The following is a 19,393-nucleotide window of genomic DNA, read 5'->3' on the forward strand; positions in this document are numbered from 1 at the left end:
GAGGGGTGGGAAGCGCAACCGTCACAAAGGCAACGCTGCACCCAGGTCAGAGAAAGGAACCTTATTTGAGCAGAAAAGGTAAAAAACTCTGGGTAACAAAAAAGCTCAACTGGAGCAAACAACCCAGGAAAACAATAACCAAAAGGGGGAGAAACAACAACCCCAACAGACAAGGACAGGCAACAGCCTGACCCCATCAAGGCACTGCCGCACACAGAACTTTGCGGCCAAAGGAGGCATCTGCTGATGCCAAAACATCAAGTATGTAAAATTTGGAAAAAGGGTGCACGGACGACCAAGTCGCTGCCTTACACACCTGGGCCACTGAAGCCTGATGCCGGAAAGCCCAGGACGCACTCACCCCACTGGTAGAGTGCGCCTTGACAGGAAAGGGTGGAACCTGTCCCTAATCGAATAGGCCTGAACAATCGTCTGTCTGATCCATTTTGAAATGGTCGCCGCAGGCGCAGCCATACCCTTCAGAGGGCCCTCGGGAAGGACGAAGAGAGAATCCGACTTCCTGGAGGATTCAATATCTCCGTTAAGGTAAAAATCGGAAACCACCTTAGGAAGAAAAGATTGGTTAGGTCGCAGGACCACCTTACCCCTATGAACCACCAGGTAGGGGGAGCAGCAGGACAGAGCCGCCAACTCCGACACTCTGCGAGTCGATGTGATCGCCACCAGAAAGGCATCCTTTTGTGACAGCACAGGCAGAGCAATCTCCCTGATGTTTTCAAAGGGAGGACGTTGCAAAACGGACAGGACCAAATTCAGGTCCCAAGGAGGTAAAGGCGCTCTCCTAGGAGATGCCAAATGACGCACCCCCTGAATAAAGGTGCGTATCAAAAAGTTTGACGCCAAGGGGCGCTGGAAAAGGACGGCTAGTGCTGACAACTGACCCTTAATCGTGGTCAGCTCAAGACGCTGGTCCACACCAGTTTGCAGGAAGGCTAATACCCTCGCCACCGAAAAGGAACGAGGATGGAAGCCCCTGGACTCACACCAGGCAAAATAAGCCTTCCAGGTACGGTAATAGATCTTACCGGACGAAGCCTTCCTAGCCTTAAGCAGGGTAGGAATGACCGCCGAAGAGAGACCTCGATCTCTCAGGACCTGGCTTTCAACAGCCACGCAGTTAAAGCCAATGACTGTAAAGCAGGATGGAAGATCAGCCCCTGAGACAGCAGATCATCTCGTAACAGGAGCCGCCAGGGAGGCTCGACGACCAGTTGCATGATGTCCTCGTACCAAGACCGGCGCGGCCAGTCGGGAGCCACCAGGATGCCCTGCTTCGGTTCCGAGACCAACCTGCAAAGGAACCTGGACAACAACTGAATCGGAGGGAAGGCATAAATCAGGCGATACTGATTCCAAGGTACCACCAGCGCATCCGAGGAGTCTGCCAAAGGATCGCGCGTTTTGCCACGAACCTTCCTCCTTGTTGTTTAGCCGAGATGCGAACAGATCCACATCCGGGGATCCCCATCTCACACACAGCATTTGAAACACCTCCGGGTGCAGGGACCATTCCCCCTGGTCCAGGGTCTGGTGGCTCAGATAATCAGCCTGCCAATTCTTCACACCCGGAATGTGAACTGCCGAAATCGCCGGGACATGTGTCTCGGCCCAAGACAGAATTCTGGACACTTCCTGGGCTGGCCGGGCACTCCTGGTGCCCCCTTGGTGATTGATGTAGGCCACCGCAGTGGCATTGTTCGTCTGCACCCGTACAGGGCGGCCCCGAAGAGGATCCGACCAATGGAGCAGGCACAGCCTGATCGCTCGCAATTCCAAGATGTTTATCGGCAGGGAGGATTCCTCCTGCGACCAAGTACCCTGGGCAGATAGAGTGCCCAGAACGCCACCCAAGCCCGACAGGCTGGCATCCGTGGTGACCACCGTCCACAACGGCCGGAAGGATTTCCCCTCCGTCAGAGCTGGAGACTGGAGCCACCACACAAGACCCTCTCTGGTCAGGCGACTCAAAGATACCCTCAGGTCCAAGGACAGAGGAAGTCTGTCCCATCTGGTCAGTATCTCCACCTGGAGAGACCGCGTGTGAAACTGTGCAAACAGTATCGCCTCGAAGGCTGACACCATCAACCCCAGGGACCGCATACATGTCCTGAGTGACGAGGACTCGTCCCTGAGGGACCTGACCTCGTCCTGCAGGGTCCGGAGCTTGTCCTCTGGCAGAAACACCTTCGCTTGGGCGGAGTCCAGGACCATCCCCAAGTAGGGGAGACGTACCGAAGGAGACAAAGTTGACTTCTGGACGTTGATGGTCCACCCAAACTCCTGGAGCGTCTGAACAGTAGTGGACAGACCGCGCAGCAGGCTCTGACTGGCATTCGACCTTAACAGGAGATCGTCCAGATATCCCATGATCGCAATTCCCTGCGCTCGTAACAGGGCCAAAACAGGAGCCAGCACTTTGGTAAACACCCTTGGAGCCGACGCGAGACCGAAAGGTAACGCCACAAACTGATAGTGTTCCTCCACGATCGCGAATCGGAGGTACCTCTGATGACCCTCTAATATGGGGATGTGTAAGTACGCATCCTTGAGGTCGATGGAAGCCAGGAAATCTCCCAGGCTCAGAGAGGCTACCACCAAGCGGAGTGATGCAGAACTTTTGAACGCACACGAAGCGGTTCAGAGCTTTCCAGTCCAGAATTGGACTTACCTTGCCCTCCTTTCTGGGCACAGTGAACAGATTCAAGTAAAAGCCCCCGAAATCTATCCCGATGCGGCATCGGGACTATCACTCCCTGGGCGAGAAGATCCTGAACCGCCCCATGAAGATCCTGTAAACGATCTGGGGTCAAATGAAGATTTGAGGTAAAGAACCTGTCTGCTGGCCGCGAAAGGAATTTTATCTTGTAACCTGATCGAATGATTTCCTGAACCCACCTGTCTGCAATCCGGAGCAGCCAAGGTTCGAAAAAAACGCGCAGACATCCCCCCACCCCCAGAACGGGTGAGGGCATCCCTTCAGGTCGAGACGGACTAGGCCACCGCTCCCGCCTGGGCGGCTTTAGACTTGCCCGCCAAAGGCTTCCTCTGGCCACCATGGCCTTTAAAGGGTTTCCCCCTTGTCCTGTGCTTTGAAAGCACGAAAGGACCCCTGGTTCGGTTTAAAGGAAGGGCCCCGTCTACCGCGGAAGAACTTACCCTTATGATTCTGGGGCAGCAAAGTGCTCTTGCCCCCAGTGACTCCTTTAACCAATTCGTCCTGGGATTCCCCAAAAAGACGAATCCCCGCATAAGGGATGTCAGACACCGTCTTCCTGGAAGTCTGGTCAGCCGACCAGCTCTTCAGCCAAACCAAGCGACGGTTAAGCACCGCGACACCAGGCAGGCGTGCGGCTAAAGGGGCCTCATCCAAGGCCGCATCACACAGGTACATAACCGCCTGACTAATCTGGTCCACCATCTCCAAAGTAGGAGGAGGGGCAGAGTCAGCCACGAGGGTGCGCTTAAGCACCTTGGTTCACAGCTTGAGACACCATGACGGAGGCGAAAATTCACGGAAGAGAACAAATCTTTACATTGCTCCGAAGATTCTGCTTTAACGAGATCTGCTATGCAAGTTTGGCACAGCGGCTTTTGGCCATGAATCTCATGAACACTTTCTTTGTACAGAGGGAGATCCCTTAATGTTAACTGTGGTCTTGACCTAAAATCAGAACAAAAAAAAAAAAAAAACAGCAGTAACCTAACAGCTGAGACTAAAAAAAGCTATCAGTGAACCGAGTACTACCACCTAAGAGGACCACCTGTGCCAGAAAACACTAAACTGCCTAAGCTGTAAGGCTGAGAACCATAATCACAGCACTTACAGCGCAGGCTCCCACAGGAGGAACACAGCAATACACAATAATAAGGCCAATAGTGAAGATAGAGGCACCACTGTACCCTTTTACCTGGGCCTGGCCGGTGCTCCTGGCGCCTGCTTCTGCCGATTCTGAAGCCCTCTCCTGCATCTCGTGCAGTGTGCAGCAGAAAATGACAGAACCGGTGTCTGTTTGAAATCCCTGCTTGCAGCGTCCCCTCACTGCGGGACCAGAAGCACCGATCGTTTGACCCGCCCCCTGACTCTTGCGTTCCAGCGCCCGAAACCACAGCCGCCAATGCCCCTGGAAGTCCCACCTACCGGAAACGGCGCACTTGCCAGCCGGGACCCAGGACCGACATGCGGGGACTACCAAGAGAATGGCTCCCTGTCTTAACTGCCTAGCCAGTCCACAACTCGCGGATCCTGGACACACAGGCAAGACCCCCAACGAGCCACTGCTCCCCTGAGCTGGAAGGGCCGGGGACTTCTGGAACACCCCCCTCCATAAGACCTGGGGGGTGTTGGGATGGTCATAGCAAAGAAAAAAGCCTAGAGGTAAGCCTACACTTTCTGCACCTGGGGAGAGCGCAGCTCCCCTAAGTGGTTCCCTGGAGCGCTTCCACAATGGCGGAGGAAACACAATAACTGAAGGCATGGTGGAAGAGGAGGGATTTTAAAGACTACAGTGTTTCCTGGGAAAATTGGATGGAACTACGCTCTCTCCAGGTGCTGTCCTGAAAGGCGATTTGGGAAAAAACTTCTTATGAGCTGAGAAGGAAGGCCCACGTCTACGATGAGGTTCCTTGCCCTTAGTAGCCTGCGGACGAAAAGTACTCTTCCCCCCTGTGAGACCTTTAATGATGTCATCCAGGGTAGCTCCAAATAGGCGATCTCCTTGGAAAGGAAGATCAGTCAAGGCATTTTTTTAAAGTCTGATCTGCAGACCAGCACTTGAGCCAAAAGACACATCGAAGGAACACTGTCAAAACAGAGAGAGGGAGCCGCATCAAAAGGCATCACAGATAAACTGCAGCCCCTGGACAAGTTAGTCGGCCAGCTCGGCAAAGGCAGGGGGGAGCTGTTCCCCCTCCAGGTCACGACATAAGAGCTTAGCCCACTCGGTCAGAGTTTGCGACACTAGGGCAATGGTGAATACAGGCCTCATTGTCAAACCAGCCAGAGTGAACATATGGTGGGCCACAGCCTCTGCCTTCCAGTCAGCCGGATCCTTAAAGGCCAGAGACTCTTCAACTGGAATCATGATTGCCTTGTTTAATCTGGAAACGGGAGGGTCCACCACTGGTGGCACAGTCCACTTCTTAAGAAGGGACTTCTCATAGAGATAACGCCTAGTAAAGTGCTTCGGGACCTTCCGGGGACGCTTTGGTCGTCCCCTCTCTTTAGCAACAATTTTGTCAAAATAGGCAGGGAAAGGAGGGGAACCCAGGGGTCCGACCGTCCTAAGGAGGGGCCCACATCCACCCCAAAACCCTCCAGGGGGAAAGAGGGGGGACATCTACTCACCATACCAGGAACCAGACGGGCACCGCTCCAGACAGAACCCCTCTCCATCGAAATAGGGGGGCTGTCGGCCAGCAGGAATGCTGTGATTAGGGTCGAGACCCGGTTGTATGCAATCTGGCTAGGCATTTAACTCGCAGGCCAGCCCCCTGTCCAGTGGGGCTATGTCGCGGCCAAAACTAGCACGGAGGTCTGCGTGCGCTCGCTGGCCAGACTGGGGTGACCACTGGATCTAGATTATCCAGCCTGTTGCTCAGTCCGGCAGTTGATTGTAGATCTCACAGGAAAAATCCAGGAGGAAAAAAATTTCTATAAAAAATGTTGCCAGGACCAAAGATCCCAGCAAGGAACTAGGTCCTTACACTTGACTAAGCAGAAAAACCTGAGTGGCTATAGCAGTGAGAGGGATTATACCCCCCTGTGACTGCTCATGGTAGCCAGAATTATTTTCTGCCTAGTGTCCTACTCCTGTAGGGGGCAGAATAACCCAATGGTTATGAATACCAGGAGCTGTGTCCGTCAGGGAACGAAAGAGAAATCAATAAATTTATACCTGCATCACAAAGAATGTAGTTTACATGATTGTCTGTCCCTGTGGGAAACAATACATAGGGAGGACGATTCGTAAACTTCAAGTTAGAATAAAAGAACATATTGCCAATACTAGGTCTGGATATCCCAGCCATAGTGTTTCTAAACACTATGATACATTCCATATTAGAGACCCTATAGGTACCACTTTCAAAGCGATTGATCATTTCACACCCCATTGGAGGGGTAGTTCTTTTTAAAGAGAGATTTTGCGTTGCAAAACTCAGTGGATTTTATTTTGTCCAATGGGACACTATTTGTTTTATTAATAATGGTTAACATTGCTTTTTTTCGAAGTTCTATGGACCATTATGTTTGCATTACCTCCTTTTCTGCAATTTTTTTCCTTCCTTACCAGTTTTAGATTGACAAAATTTTTTTAGATTTCTACATAATATGTGGTTTTATAATCATTTTATTTTGGGGTGTTATTTTATTACATATGTTGTACAAAGTCTGTTCAGCAAGTTGTCGGTTTAGTTATAATAATGGTATCCACTAGATTGTGCTCTCTCTTTTTGGGCCCATTTTTTGGATGCTTTTGGGCCGGGTTCATACACCAGTTCCTTGTTATTTATTTGGTTCCGGCATGCTCTAAATGCTATTTTACTTTCTTGTGCGTGTTGACCGTCACTTGGCCCGTCCCCCGTAGACATCATTGGTGATGAAACGCATTGGAAGTGGCTTTGAGGGAATTTAGAAACATATGTTCTCCAGAGTGATAGTGACTGAGAGACGATTAAATTTAAGGATTTGAGTTTTGGTAGTGGAATATTTTTAGACCATAGAATACCGGAGATATGATAAGGGAGAATAGACTGTTTCTAAATTCCATTTGTCCTCTACAACTCCTATTAATGCCACATTCCTTGGTGACCCAAAATTTCCATTAGGTCTCTATAACACGAGTATCCTCTCTCCTTGGATTAGTAAAAACCCAATGACTTTATCTAAATTCATCACAGATTCGAGTTTTGTTGATTTCTCTTCCCTACAATCAAAATACAATCTTCCGAATTCGGAGCATTGCAACTTTCTACAAATTCGACATTTTTTTCATAATTATTATCCACTTTCCAATCTAGATTCCCCTACCTTTTATGAAAATATATGCCTTAAAGACCCTAGAGGTAAAGGCCTTATTTCTTTAATTTATAATAACTTAATTAATACCAATCCTCCAAACAAGCTCCCATATATGCTCAAATGGGAGAATGAATGTTCGCTTACTCTATCCATAGAAGATTGGTATGGGAATATTGACAATCTCAGGAAATGTACAAGATCCCTCACTATTAGAGAAACACCGATCGAATTGCTTACGAGATGGTATTTAACACCTCTTAAACTACACGCTATTTTCCCTTCCACTCCCTCAAATTGTTTCAGAGGCTGCTCCTCTCCTGGTTCCCTTACCCACATATTTTGGTATTGCGATAAAATTTCTTTCATCTGGCGCCAGTTGGAAATTTTTTCTTCAAAAATCGCAGATACTAACATCACCCTCACTCTAATTGCTTACTTTTTTCACCAATTATTAATTTATCCATACCGCACACTAGATTAATTCACACTATCTCAGTTGCTATACAATGGCTGATTGCCATACATTGGAAATCAAATTCTTTTCCGGTTTCACAACTTAAAACAAGAATAAATTCAATCTATATTATGGAAAAACATTTTCATACTATTTACAACTCTATGAAATTTCACACTAATAAATGGGACCCATGGATTTTTCTGACTACTGTACAGGTGACTAACTATTTAAAACCCTTTTATTTGACACCGTGTCTCCGCCCTAACACTTAGTGTTATGGAATTCTCTTTCTAACAATACTGCTCTGTACCTATATCCAGGAACTATATTCTTGATATCCTTGTTGTTATTTTGATATCAATTTCCCATTTTGAATAGAGATAACTTGAAATTACTTAAGATTGTTATATCTCTGTTTACTCTACGTGATACCATTATTTGTCATATTATTGTACCAATTCTCTTTGTACCACCATCTTCTGTTTCCTTTCAATAAAAGTTTGTATACAGACAAAAAAAAAAAAAAGGAAGTGGCTTTGAGGGTACATCATCATGCACGAAAAGCCGCGAGTGAGCGGTGTTGGGATGCAGCTTGCTGGAATATTTTGCCATATGTGTCTGCTTATGACCTTTAAGGTAATTGTAGCCATCTATTTCCTAATAAACACTTCAATGATTTTGATGGACTTTACTATGAGTATTTTTGTTTATCCGCTTTTGAGTTTTTATGAGATCCATTGCCTATTGATGTATGTCTTCCACCTGGGATGATCATCTCTACTCACCTGTCTGCTTGAGTACATTATACCATTAAAATTATGGTCCTGCTGATTCAGTAAGAGGCGTGTGTTGGAGGCGGCAATCCCTCTATGGTTTTTGGTTACACTGCACTTTTCTGGAAAGATTAATGCACTATTTTTCATTGGACTTCATATGAAACATGTACATATGTTTCACTGATTTTTATGTATAGATGGTTTCGTTTTACTGCATATGATCACTCATGTGTTACACATATACAGTATTTTTTTATATATCACTTTAGCGCTTCTTTATTTTGTTTATTAGTGCCCATAAATGCCCATCAATGCAGCCTCACCAGTGTTAATGGACCAGTGTTCTATAGGAGCCGATCCAGGAGGTGGGACTTTGTGTGACTGCGAGTGCGGGAACACCCAGGGATTCAAATCAAAGCTGTCACAGCGGGCGATCCCCACTCTGGGTGATGATCCAGCGGCTCTCCTCTTCCTGTCCTCTCTCATTTAACCCCAGGTGCCCCCCCCCTTCGAGGCAGCCCCACACTCGCCCTGAATCATTTTCCACTCGCCACATGCAAGCAGGCAAGTGGAAATTTTGAGGGCTGCTATAGGGTATATGTAACACCACTACAAGAGGTTAATCTGTAAGGCTAAGAAGAGGAGGTTGTTGCCATGGGTAACAGTGAGGAAGAACAGCTACAGCTCCTAGACGTTTGGCGTAGTACCTGGTTAGGCAACAGGTGCTCCGGTAGTGAGGGGGTCGATGCTATGACTCCCTCCCTAGCGGTCAGTCTCCTCTGGTCTCCAGGAGCTAGAAGGCCTGATCACCAACTAAAGAAAGAAGACGTTAACTTTGGACGTGCATGAGACCCCCCCATGTGTCCCACAGGGAGTGAGGTAGCGGAGGTACACTGGACTGGTGAAGTTGGCAAAGACTCAGCACGTTCCTCCGAATGCAACACATACATCAGTACAAGTGTGTAGTGATATGGGACAAAACATCTTTCAAAGGAACTCCTTACTTTATTACTGCACACAAGTGGCCCATTGCTGAGTCAGGGACTGTCAAATTCTTCACATGACTGCAGCCTCCAACTGGTCTTAGGCATTGGTGAGCATACCTTTGGGCGAGTGGTTACCCTACATGCATGGGTGCAGATAGACCCCGGCCACAAGTACATTGCAGTTTGTTGTGTATGGGGCTGCATGGATGACGACCAATCAGGGTGCTCATTCTGACCTGTGTCCACAGCCACAAGTGCCTACAATGAGCAGGTTAGCATCAAACCGGACCACGGAGCAATGAAAGAAGGTGGCCTGGTCTGAGGAGTCACATTTTCATGTAGATGGCCGGGTGCGTGTGCGCTGCTTACCTGGGGAAGAGATGGCACCAGGATGTATGATGGGAAGAAGGCAAACCGGTGAAGGCAGTGATCTGCTACTAAAAGTTTGGTGCCAGATGCCAAAGCATGCCTTCAGGCCAGTGGAGTCCCATGTCTCTACGGGTCAGGGCTGTTTCGGCAGCAAAAACGGGACCTACTCAATATTAGCTGGGTGGTCATAAAGTTATGATGACTGATCGGTGTATATACAGTATATAAAATAACATCCATCAAAATGCCACTAAGAAGCATGAAAATCACAATTGAAAGGATTTTTTTTTCCTATGTTGCCATCAAAACTGCATTAAAAAGACCCTCTCCCTGTGTTTTTTTTTTTTTTTTTAATTTCCTATTGGCTTGTGTCCTCCATGGCCGTGCCCAGCTTTCCGTGTCGGTTTTTGGCAACAGCTTGGCTGCTAGTCAAAAAAGGCCAATAGTGATGGCCAGTATTGACTAGCAAGCACATCCCCCCCCCCCCTCTCCCAATGCAATTCATAGCAAAGTTTAGGTTCAGATAATTTCTCAAAGTATTCACCAAACGTCACAGGAATCAAACATAGGTAGGTTCACTTATTGCTAGCTATGGGCACACTAGATTTCCAGCAGATCAACAGGTCTTTTCAGTGCCTGTAGCGTTTATAAAGAGACAAACCATTAGGAAATGTGCATGCATTGCAGAGATGTACAGGAAGGGTTTTTGTTTCTTTAATTTTTCACAGGCATACAATTGTCTGTATACTATGAGCCACAGGCAAATTGAACATAACGCCAGTCAGATTCCAGCTGTCATTTTGGATGCAAATAAAAAGACATGTAAATCTAACATTTGATTGATTACTGGGACCACATCATTACTGGTCTTTTTCTACATTATTTATAAATCAGCTAGTAAAATAACCCCGGCATTCTGTCTTTCATTTAGGTCAAACATTACAGGAACAGCACACCTGAGGCTTCATAAACCAATATTCAACATACCCTGGTCAGGAAGCAGTTAAGGAATATTATCAGGAGGTATTATAGATTCCTTATTGTTGCTGGCCTAGTGTGACATTGTATTAATTCCCGGAGGCCTGTAACTAAATACATATTCTCTTTAGAGCTGCAGCCCTCAATTACGCAGCATATCTCATGATCCACACCCTCCATTGTCCCTGTATTTAGGAGAAATAATGGAAGCACTGACCTACATTGCGTTTCTTACTATCAATGGAGATGAAGCGTATGCAGGGATTATCGGTGATGTACTTGGCTGCCCAGGGGACGTCAATCTGTGTGCCAGCTTCATAAAAGAGTCCCAGGGCATAACGGGAGGAGTAGCTCACAGTTTCCAGTTGCTGCCGCTGGTTTTCATTAATTACTGAAAGAAGATTTAAAAAAAAAGATTGTCAACATTCAACACTCAAGCTGTCACTGGCCTACATTTCCTAGGAATCTCAGCCAGTTCAAAGTTAAAGAATAATACAGGCAAATAAACACCCTTTTATCCAGTTCTGGCTTTATTCAACTGTATTCATTGTATTTTTAAATACTGCCAGAATAATTACCTGACATCTCAATTTATAAATCAAGTTCATCTTTTAAGCCAAAACTTTTATTTTTTATTGTTAAAAAAAAAACAAAAAACTTGTAGTGTCCATCAGAAGCCCGTGTGAGAAAATGACAATGCAACAACATAGATGGAAGGCAGGGACAGAGTGTTGTTACCCTGTACCAGTAAGTTACGTGATCAGTTAGCTTGAAGAAAAAAAGTCCATCTAGTTCAGCCAACAGAAAAAGTGCTTGAAGATGGACTTTAAAGTGTCACTAAACCCACACCATAAGTTGTATTACATGCTGTACATACTCACTCACTAACTAGGAGATTAATTTTCTGTATTCTGCAAAAAAAAACCTGGTTGATTCTGCTGCTCTCCATCTCCTTCTAATTATGTCCCCAATTCAGATGACTTCCGGTTCTGGCACCTCATGAGACGGGAGTGAAGCGCGGTGGCTCCGGCATAATCAGCACATTAGACCGGCACACTCCATACAGCTCACGAACATCCCACTGCCACCCGCTCCTCTCACCGGTGCAGAGACACTCATCATGGACCGTTTCGTGGTCCACAACGCTGTGGTGGTGCTCTCCATTCAACGGCAGGACGGCTCTCTCCCTGCATCACAGGCAGGTAACATGGCCACCGGACTACACGTGGGGAACCACTTAACCCTGTGTTTCCCGCTGATCTGCAGGCAAATCCCCATGATGAACAGTGCTAACGTTTAGCACAGGCTGTAGCTGCACTTCTGTCCCCCACCATTTCAGCCACGCTGGAGAGGGCAGTGACAGCAGGGATATCCCAGCTCCGCAAGAAGCTGGGGGACCAGGCAAAGCACCTGTCTGAGGTGGAAAGCAGGATTGTGGATGTGGAGGATGAGATTCAATGCTCCTTCACCAATGACAGTAAATTAAAGCAAACCCAACAGTATATTCTGGAAAAACTTGATCTAGAGAATAGATCATGCAGGAACAATTTGAGAATAATCGGACTCCCTGAATCCTTTGGCACAGGCACTCTCACTGATATCTGCACTGTCCGTATCCCGCCGGCCCTTGGCATCACCACCCCGTGCATCATTGAGTGTGCTCATCGTCTTGGATCTCCTTCCAATGTCCATCTCGATTTTGGCATGTTCCCTTTTGCTTCTATTGTTAATTACTTATGTTGCTTTCAGGACCAGTGTCCCTGGCGCTTCCAGTCATACTTTGCCAAAAATCCCGATCTCTATGGAGTCCTCCGGGAAGCCTGGACAAATTATCTGGCGGATAACGCTGCACACGTTGATGATCCGAATCTGCTGTGGGAGTCAGGCAAGGCCGTGCTCAGGGGCAAAATCATATCCTTTTCTGTAGCCTACAAACTACCTGCGAACCGCCGATTTCAGGCGGCTAGCGACTCCCTGAGGGCGGCACAGGCTCGTCTCTCCCAGCAGAACACGCCTGACAACAGGATTGCCTGGAAGGAGGCTAAATCCAATTTTTATTTGTGGGCAAAGACCCAGGAAAATATTCGTATGTCTATAACTGATCTTCAGTACTTTAAATATGGCAACAAGGCAGGCAAACTTTTGGCCCACATGTGTAAGGGCCCGTTTGCCCCCTCGACACTGAAAAATCCTGATGGCCACCTATCCTCAGATCCCCTGGAAATTAACTCTATTATGGCACAATTCTACATCACTCTATATGGCCCCGACCCCATTGACCCCAATGTAGTGCAATCCTTCCTGTTGAAGGTCCCACTTCCCCAATTGGACCCATCTCATCTAGCCACCCTTAATGCCCGATAACTCAGGAGGAAGTCGAATCAGCCCCGACGGTTACACTGCAGACTTCTACAAGCTGATGAACACCCTACTCACCCCCACTCTAACCACCATGTACCAGGCGATCTTGGCGGGGGGGGTCTGTACATGCCGACCGGTCTGCAGGCCCACATTAAACTCATTCCCAAACCTAATAAGGACACCACAGACCCAGGATCCTATCGGCCAATATCGTTACTGAACTTGGATTCTAAAATCCTGTCCAAAATCGTGGCCAACAGATTAGCTACTTTAATGCCTTCCCTCCTCCACCCTTCCCAGGCAGGGTTCACCCAGGGTCGTTCGGCCACCTCCAACGTACGCAACGTGCTTACCGCTCTCGAACATGCCAAGTCACACCCCACCTCAGATATAGCTATTTCCCTAGATGCGGAAAAATCGTTCGACAATGTCAGCTTCCAGTGGCTCCATATGGTCCTTCCTGCCTTTGGATTCTCGGGTCCCTTCCTACACCTGGTCGACGCAATGTATTTCTCCCCCAGCGCGAGGGTGGTCACCTCCCGACACATCTCCGATAGCACCCTAAATTCAGCTAGAGATTTTGCAGCTGTGGTGGTAATTCTGCACATGCTCAGTTTTCAGTGAGTTTATATGCTTAGCATTTCCTCCCTATCTCAGCAACCCATGTGACTATAGAGTCATGTGGATGTATACACAGTGGTAAAATGACAGCCCACTCCCTCCCTCCTCCATGCTCACTAACCAGCTAAACACGATGGGGGCAGGATATTACATGTAGAATATTGGTGGCTTCACCTCACTCTTATTCTAAGACACAGGCTGGAGGGGCATGACACAGCATGTGACTGGCAGAAATCCGCCCACACCATGTTATTTCCACAAAATAATAAAGATTTAATTAAAAAAAAATATATTTTTATGACAATTTAAAACAATTGATTGATATTATTTATTTTTACTCCGTATTCCAAAGGCTGTTTTTTTAATTGAACATGTGATCACAGCAGAGGACATGAAGCTCCTCCTGCTTAGATTTCCTTGCAGACTGGCTGGAAAAGAGCATGTGACAGCTGTATATCGATTAGGAAAAAGGGACAATGAAATTTAAACAGTGTGTGTTTAGTATCACTTTAATGGCAGGATTACCTGGTATTATGTTAGTGAAAAATGCAGATAACTTAAATAATAATATTAAATATAACTTTTAAACTTACACGAACATTTTAATCCTTTTATGAGGTTTTAGACTTTAGAGATTGGGTTTAAATAAACCTTAAGGCTTAAGTTTACATTTGGGAAGTTTCTGAAAAGCTAAGTAGCTAATGTCAGGCATTCAGAAGACGATCTGGTCATCTCCCAAACGCTTGTTTTTGTGGGGTTTTTTTTCGTGAACAACAATTTTAATGCTTTTAGCTTATAGTTTGGCAGGCATTTGGCTCAGCTCTATTGACATAAATAGGTTTGAGGGGTGGTGCCGCCCCTGTTATTGTGGCAAACAGCATTACATTTGCTTTTAGGTGGGTGGTCAGGGGGTGATAAAACTGTGGCTCAACCGCCTGTTTTTACCATTCTATGGCCACCTGTGTGAAAGAGGCCGTAATTTGGTTGAAGAACCTGAAAACTGTACATACTGTAAAAATCTGTTCACACCAGCTGCTGCGTTACAATGCAGCAGCTGGTGTGCAGTGCAGTCCAGCCTGATCAGCATAGTGCTCATGCGCTAATCTTGGCACATCACATTGTTCCCTTTTTTTATTTTAAACAAACTTTATTGAGAGGTTACACAGATATCTCGAAGTTCAGTTGCCGGATATGGGAATAGAGAAGTATAAATTGCTCTCTCTAATTTGTCAGCTTTAAACCTCAAACAAATATGCTAAATACGCAAATACATATATGTGAATTAGGGGGTGTGTGGTTTTACCAGCACTATGGGTTTCAACACATAAAATTTTCTTAAAATATGGTGGTGTAAGCTGCCGCCAACCTACCTCTGAGGTAGTGTGTAAGTGGAAAGGTGCAAGTGTTGTTTGTGCTGGCACTACCACGATATTAAAATAGTAAAAAAGTGGTAAAAAATGTGGGTGCTGTGCGTTTTAAAGTATAAAATACCAGGTGCAGGTAACATAAAACAAGTATCATAAAATCATAGAGCCATATAATCATGAAAGTGCACAGTGCGTTTTATTGTGGACCTATGAGGACAAAAGTAACACAGTATAAAACCATAGAAAGTGCTAGTGCTTCAGAGATGCAAATCAAACTGTGCCAGTGCACTGAGTGCTCAATAATTAGTACCGTGCAGTTGTATGTGAGTTGCTATGCCCGTGGTCCCCCACTAGGCAAGAATGCTTACCGCACACTAGATCGGCGTGGGTGCATCCGGATGTTTCGGGTAACCAGTTTCCCACTCACTGCAATTAAAAGGTAGCCTCCATTGCATAGTATGCTGGATGTACAATGAAAAGGTGCTAAAGCCACTCACAGTTCAGAAGTTCACTGTCAGCGTGCAGGGTCTGCCAAACTGTTTTGCTTCCGCGTTCCACAGGTCGGAACCACCACCACCGGAAGTGACGTATTGACGCAATAAGCCATGCCCTACACGTTTCGTCACTACAACGTCATCTGGAGCGTGCCATCTAGCGCTAATCCCGGTGTTTTATAGGCTGAGCTGTCGCCATGTTAGTACACCCTTAGGGGCCAGATCAAGCGGCCATGTTTGTACACCTTGCGGTGTGTTTACCAATAGGGTGCAGCCTAAAATCAAGTCATCATGTGCACTTCCTTAATGTGTCTGCCGTATAGCTCAATACATACAATGTTTATTACAATCAGAGATATACGATCAGAAAATAAAATTTATGAAAGAAGATAAAGACGTTGTGAGTTTTTTAAGAAGTTTAATAACATATATAGTGAGGGATAAATTTGTGCTGAATGTGCAATGTGCCCGTGTGAGGGGGCGTAGACTGGAAAGTGCCAGTGCTAGTAAAAAAGTGCCAGTGCTGGTAGACAGACACTTATGCCTCGTTAAGTGGTTGTCAAGGATGAGGACTAGGTTAAAACCGCTTTTGAATCGTGCAAAAATCGCTTTTTGTTTGTGTGCCCCATACATAAAACGATGAAAATCGTCCAAAAATCGTTTTGGGGATTTTTTCGGTTTGAAATAATTAGTTGAAAAATGTGAATAGGAGTGGATAAAAATGTTTAGAAAAAGCTTAAAAATGGCTTAAAATTGCAGAAGAAAGGCATGAATCGATAAAGCAAACCAAATCCAATAAATTGCATTAAAATTGATTAAAACCATTGTGGTGTGGGAATATGCCACTCACAACGCATACCCTGCTTGGGGGTTAGTTTGGATGGTAGTGTATTTCCCAAAAATGGAAGTGTATTATCCAAAAAATGGAAGGAGGGAGAATATAACTCCTTAGATCAGAGGACAGGGGCAAGGGGAAGGTGTGACTCCATGTGAGATTGTTTTAAAATTTCCTTAGGGTGAACAGGTTCCCTGCATCTTAGGGGAATCGTAAAATAGATAGAATTAAAGATAAAACTGGACAAAAACTCTTTTGGTGAAACCTTGATCTGATGAAAGCTATGATCTAAAAAAAGGTTTTGAAGTAAAAAAGGTTTTGAAGTAAAAAAGCTTTGGAGGTGAGAAAAGACTTTAAGGTAAAAAAGGCATTGAGGTAAAAAGGCATATAGCTAAAAAAACTCCTATTACAAATGAGGCAAGTTATAAATAGAATCAAGTTGTAAAACTGTTGAATAGTATAAATACTAAAAAAGTATAAATACTAAAAATTACTAAAAAGGATGTGAAGGACATGTTTTAGTAGTCTGTGATGAAGCAATTCAAGTCTATGTCTATGTTCAAGCCTTTCGGTTGGAGGGTCTGCATTAAGTATATCCACTTGGTTTCATTCCGGGACACACTTACCTTTTTGTTACTGCCTCTCCAATCGCTTTTTATCTTGTCGATGGCATAGAAAGCCATACATGAGGGATCTTGGGAGTGGTATTATTTGAAGTGTCGTGAGAGGCTGTGTTTGTCGAAGCCCTTTCGGATGTTCTTCACGTGCTCCCTGATGCGGTCAAATAGAGGCCTAGTAGTGCGACCTACGTATTGTAATTTGCATGGGCATTCTACCACGTAGGTCACATGCATACTTGTGCAGGTTATGGTATCCTTGATGTTAAAAACTTTTCCTGTGCTGCGGGCTGTAAAAGAGGTGGTTTTCCTCTTTTTGTCCTTCGGTGTTCTGCAGGGTAGGCATTTTCTGCATCTGAAGAAACCATTTAAGCTACTGGGGAGGCTAATGGTTTTTGGGGGGTCGACGACATTATGCACCAAATGGTTCCTCAAATTTGGTGCTTTCCTGTAAGTGAAAGTGGGTTTTGCAGGTAGGACAGCTTTTAGTGTGGTATCTGCCTTAAGAATAGGCCAATGTTTCCTTAAGATTTTTTCTAATGCTTTATGTTGTGTGTTGTATCCTGTCAGGAAGGCAAATTCTGTGTTTTTATTTTTGTTTGTTCTGTTTGGTGGATCCTCAATTAGGTCTTCTCTTCTCATTCTTTCCACTGTGTGCTTGATATTGTTGAGCTCATTCCTTTTATACCCTTTTTCCACATATCTGTTGATCAGTATTTGGGCTTGTATTTCGACGTCCGCTAGATCGCTACAATTTCTCCTAATCCTCATAAATTGTCCTTTAGGAATGTTCCCCAGCCACTTAGGATGGTGGCAGCTGTTTTTGGGAAAATAGCCATTCCTATCTGTTTTTTTGAAGTAAGTTTTACTGGCCAGTAGTCCATCTTACTTGAATAGTTCTAAGTCCAAGAAGGCAATATGTTCCAAATGGAAATCACCGGTGAAAGTGATGCCATATATATTCCTATTGATCTCGTCAAAAAACTCCTGTAATGAATCTGTGCTACCTTTCCAGACGATTATAATATCGTCTATGTACCTGCGGTAGTACTTCAGATTTTCTCTGGGTACACTGAAGACCTGTTCCTCCTCCCACTTTTGCATGAAGACGTTAGCCACACTGGGGGCATACTTAGCCCCCATGGCTACTCCTTTAGTTTGTGCATAGTGGTTGCCTTTGTACCAGAAGTAGTTTGATTGCATTGCCATTTTTAGCCCTTCCAGTATATAACTGATTTGTGTCTTTCATGTCCGTGTGGGTATGCAATCTATTGCTTGTAGTCCATCCTGCTGTTTTATGTTCGTATAGAGGGAGTTGACATCAATAGTGACTAAGATGTCTTCCTCCCCTATATTTATATCTTTGATTTCTGCTAGCAATTGTTTGCTGTCCCTCAAATAGGATTTGCCTAAAGGGACCAAGGGTTGCAAAAACTGGTCGAGGTACTCGCCCAGTCTTGAGTGTACAGAATTGATCCCGCTTATGATGGGTCGGCCTGGTGGTTTTTTGTCATCTTTATGCATTTTGGGAACATAGTAGATGACCGGGGTTTTGGGTTTCTCCAGACAGATGTATTTGGCTTCTTTTTTGTTGAGGATGCCCATCTCCTTCCCTTTTTCAGTGTATGTGTGTAGAGTTTTCTCATACGTCTTTTTCGGTTCTCCCTTGAGCTTGATGTATGTGTCTTTTATATTAAGTAGGTTCTCCATCTCCTTTTCGTAGTCTGTCTTATTCAAGATCACCAAGCCTCCTCCCTTATCGGCTGGTCAAATTACCACTCCTTTTCTTTTTTCCAGTTTTTTGATGGTTTCCCATGTATCCTTTTCTTTTCTGTTCTGAATTTTCAAATCTTTTATGTCTGCTTCCACCATGCGTTTAAAAACTTCCAAATTCTCATTTAGGGGGTTCTTGGGATTGAAAGTGGACCGATTCTTTAGTTTTGTTTGTCTATATTCATTGTGTATGGTTCTTTGTTCCCGTTTCTGCTTTAATGTGAAGAATTTCTTAATATTTAGTTTCCTGATATATTTATGAAGGTCTATATATGCCTCGAATTTGGCAAGATTTTTTCCCGGAGCATATTTTAATTCCAAATCCAGCATCTTTAATTCCTCCTCCTCAAAAATCGCTTCACTTAAATTGAAAATGCCTTTACCTATTGTTCTCTTCTCCTTTTTCTTCCGTTTCTTCCCTCCTCGGGTCCCTCGCGATTTCCGTTTGTTGGTTTCTTGGTGCCTCGTTGTGTCTTCCCTGTTGCCATGTTGTCCCCCTTGCTGCCAGGGGCCCGTCCAGTTGTCCCCTCGTGGGGGGGGTTTGGTACCAGGTTTGTTGACCCCTGTGTCCCCATGGTCTGTGGGGGCCTCCCCTCCCTCTTGGGGGTCGCCCTCTGTTCCCTTTGGGAAAAAAAACCCTCCTTGGGGGGGGTGGTCCTCTGTTGTCATGGTATGGTTCCTCAGTGTTCCAGGGGTCCATATCTGTTGTATGTATCTACA

At 45.5% G+C, this 19,393-nt stretch overlaps 1 protein-coding gene across 3 annotated transcripts in view; it reads right to left on the reverse strand.

Annotated features, from left to right (window-relative positions):
• The window catches only part of RNLS (renalase, FAD dependent amine oxidase), a 261,871-nt gene that overhangs the window by 66,324 nt on the left and 176,154 nt on the right, over window positions 1-19,393 (reverse strand). For all 3 annotated transcript variants that reach the window (XM_082268172.1, XM_082268171.1, XM_082268170.1), the window contains one exon: window positions 10,823-10,996. In XM_082268172.1, coding sequence (XP_082124298.1) covers window positions 10,823-10,996 — 174 coding nt within the window. The remainder of the gene's footprint in view (window positions 1-10,822; window positions 10,997-19,393) is intronic.

Source organism: Pelophylax lessonae, assembly GCF_965119305.1.
Source record: "Pelophylax lessonae genome assembly, chromosome: 9".
Lineage (NCBI taxonomy): Eukaryota > Metazoa > Chordata > Amphibia > Anura > Ranidae > Pelophylax > Pelophylax lessonae.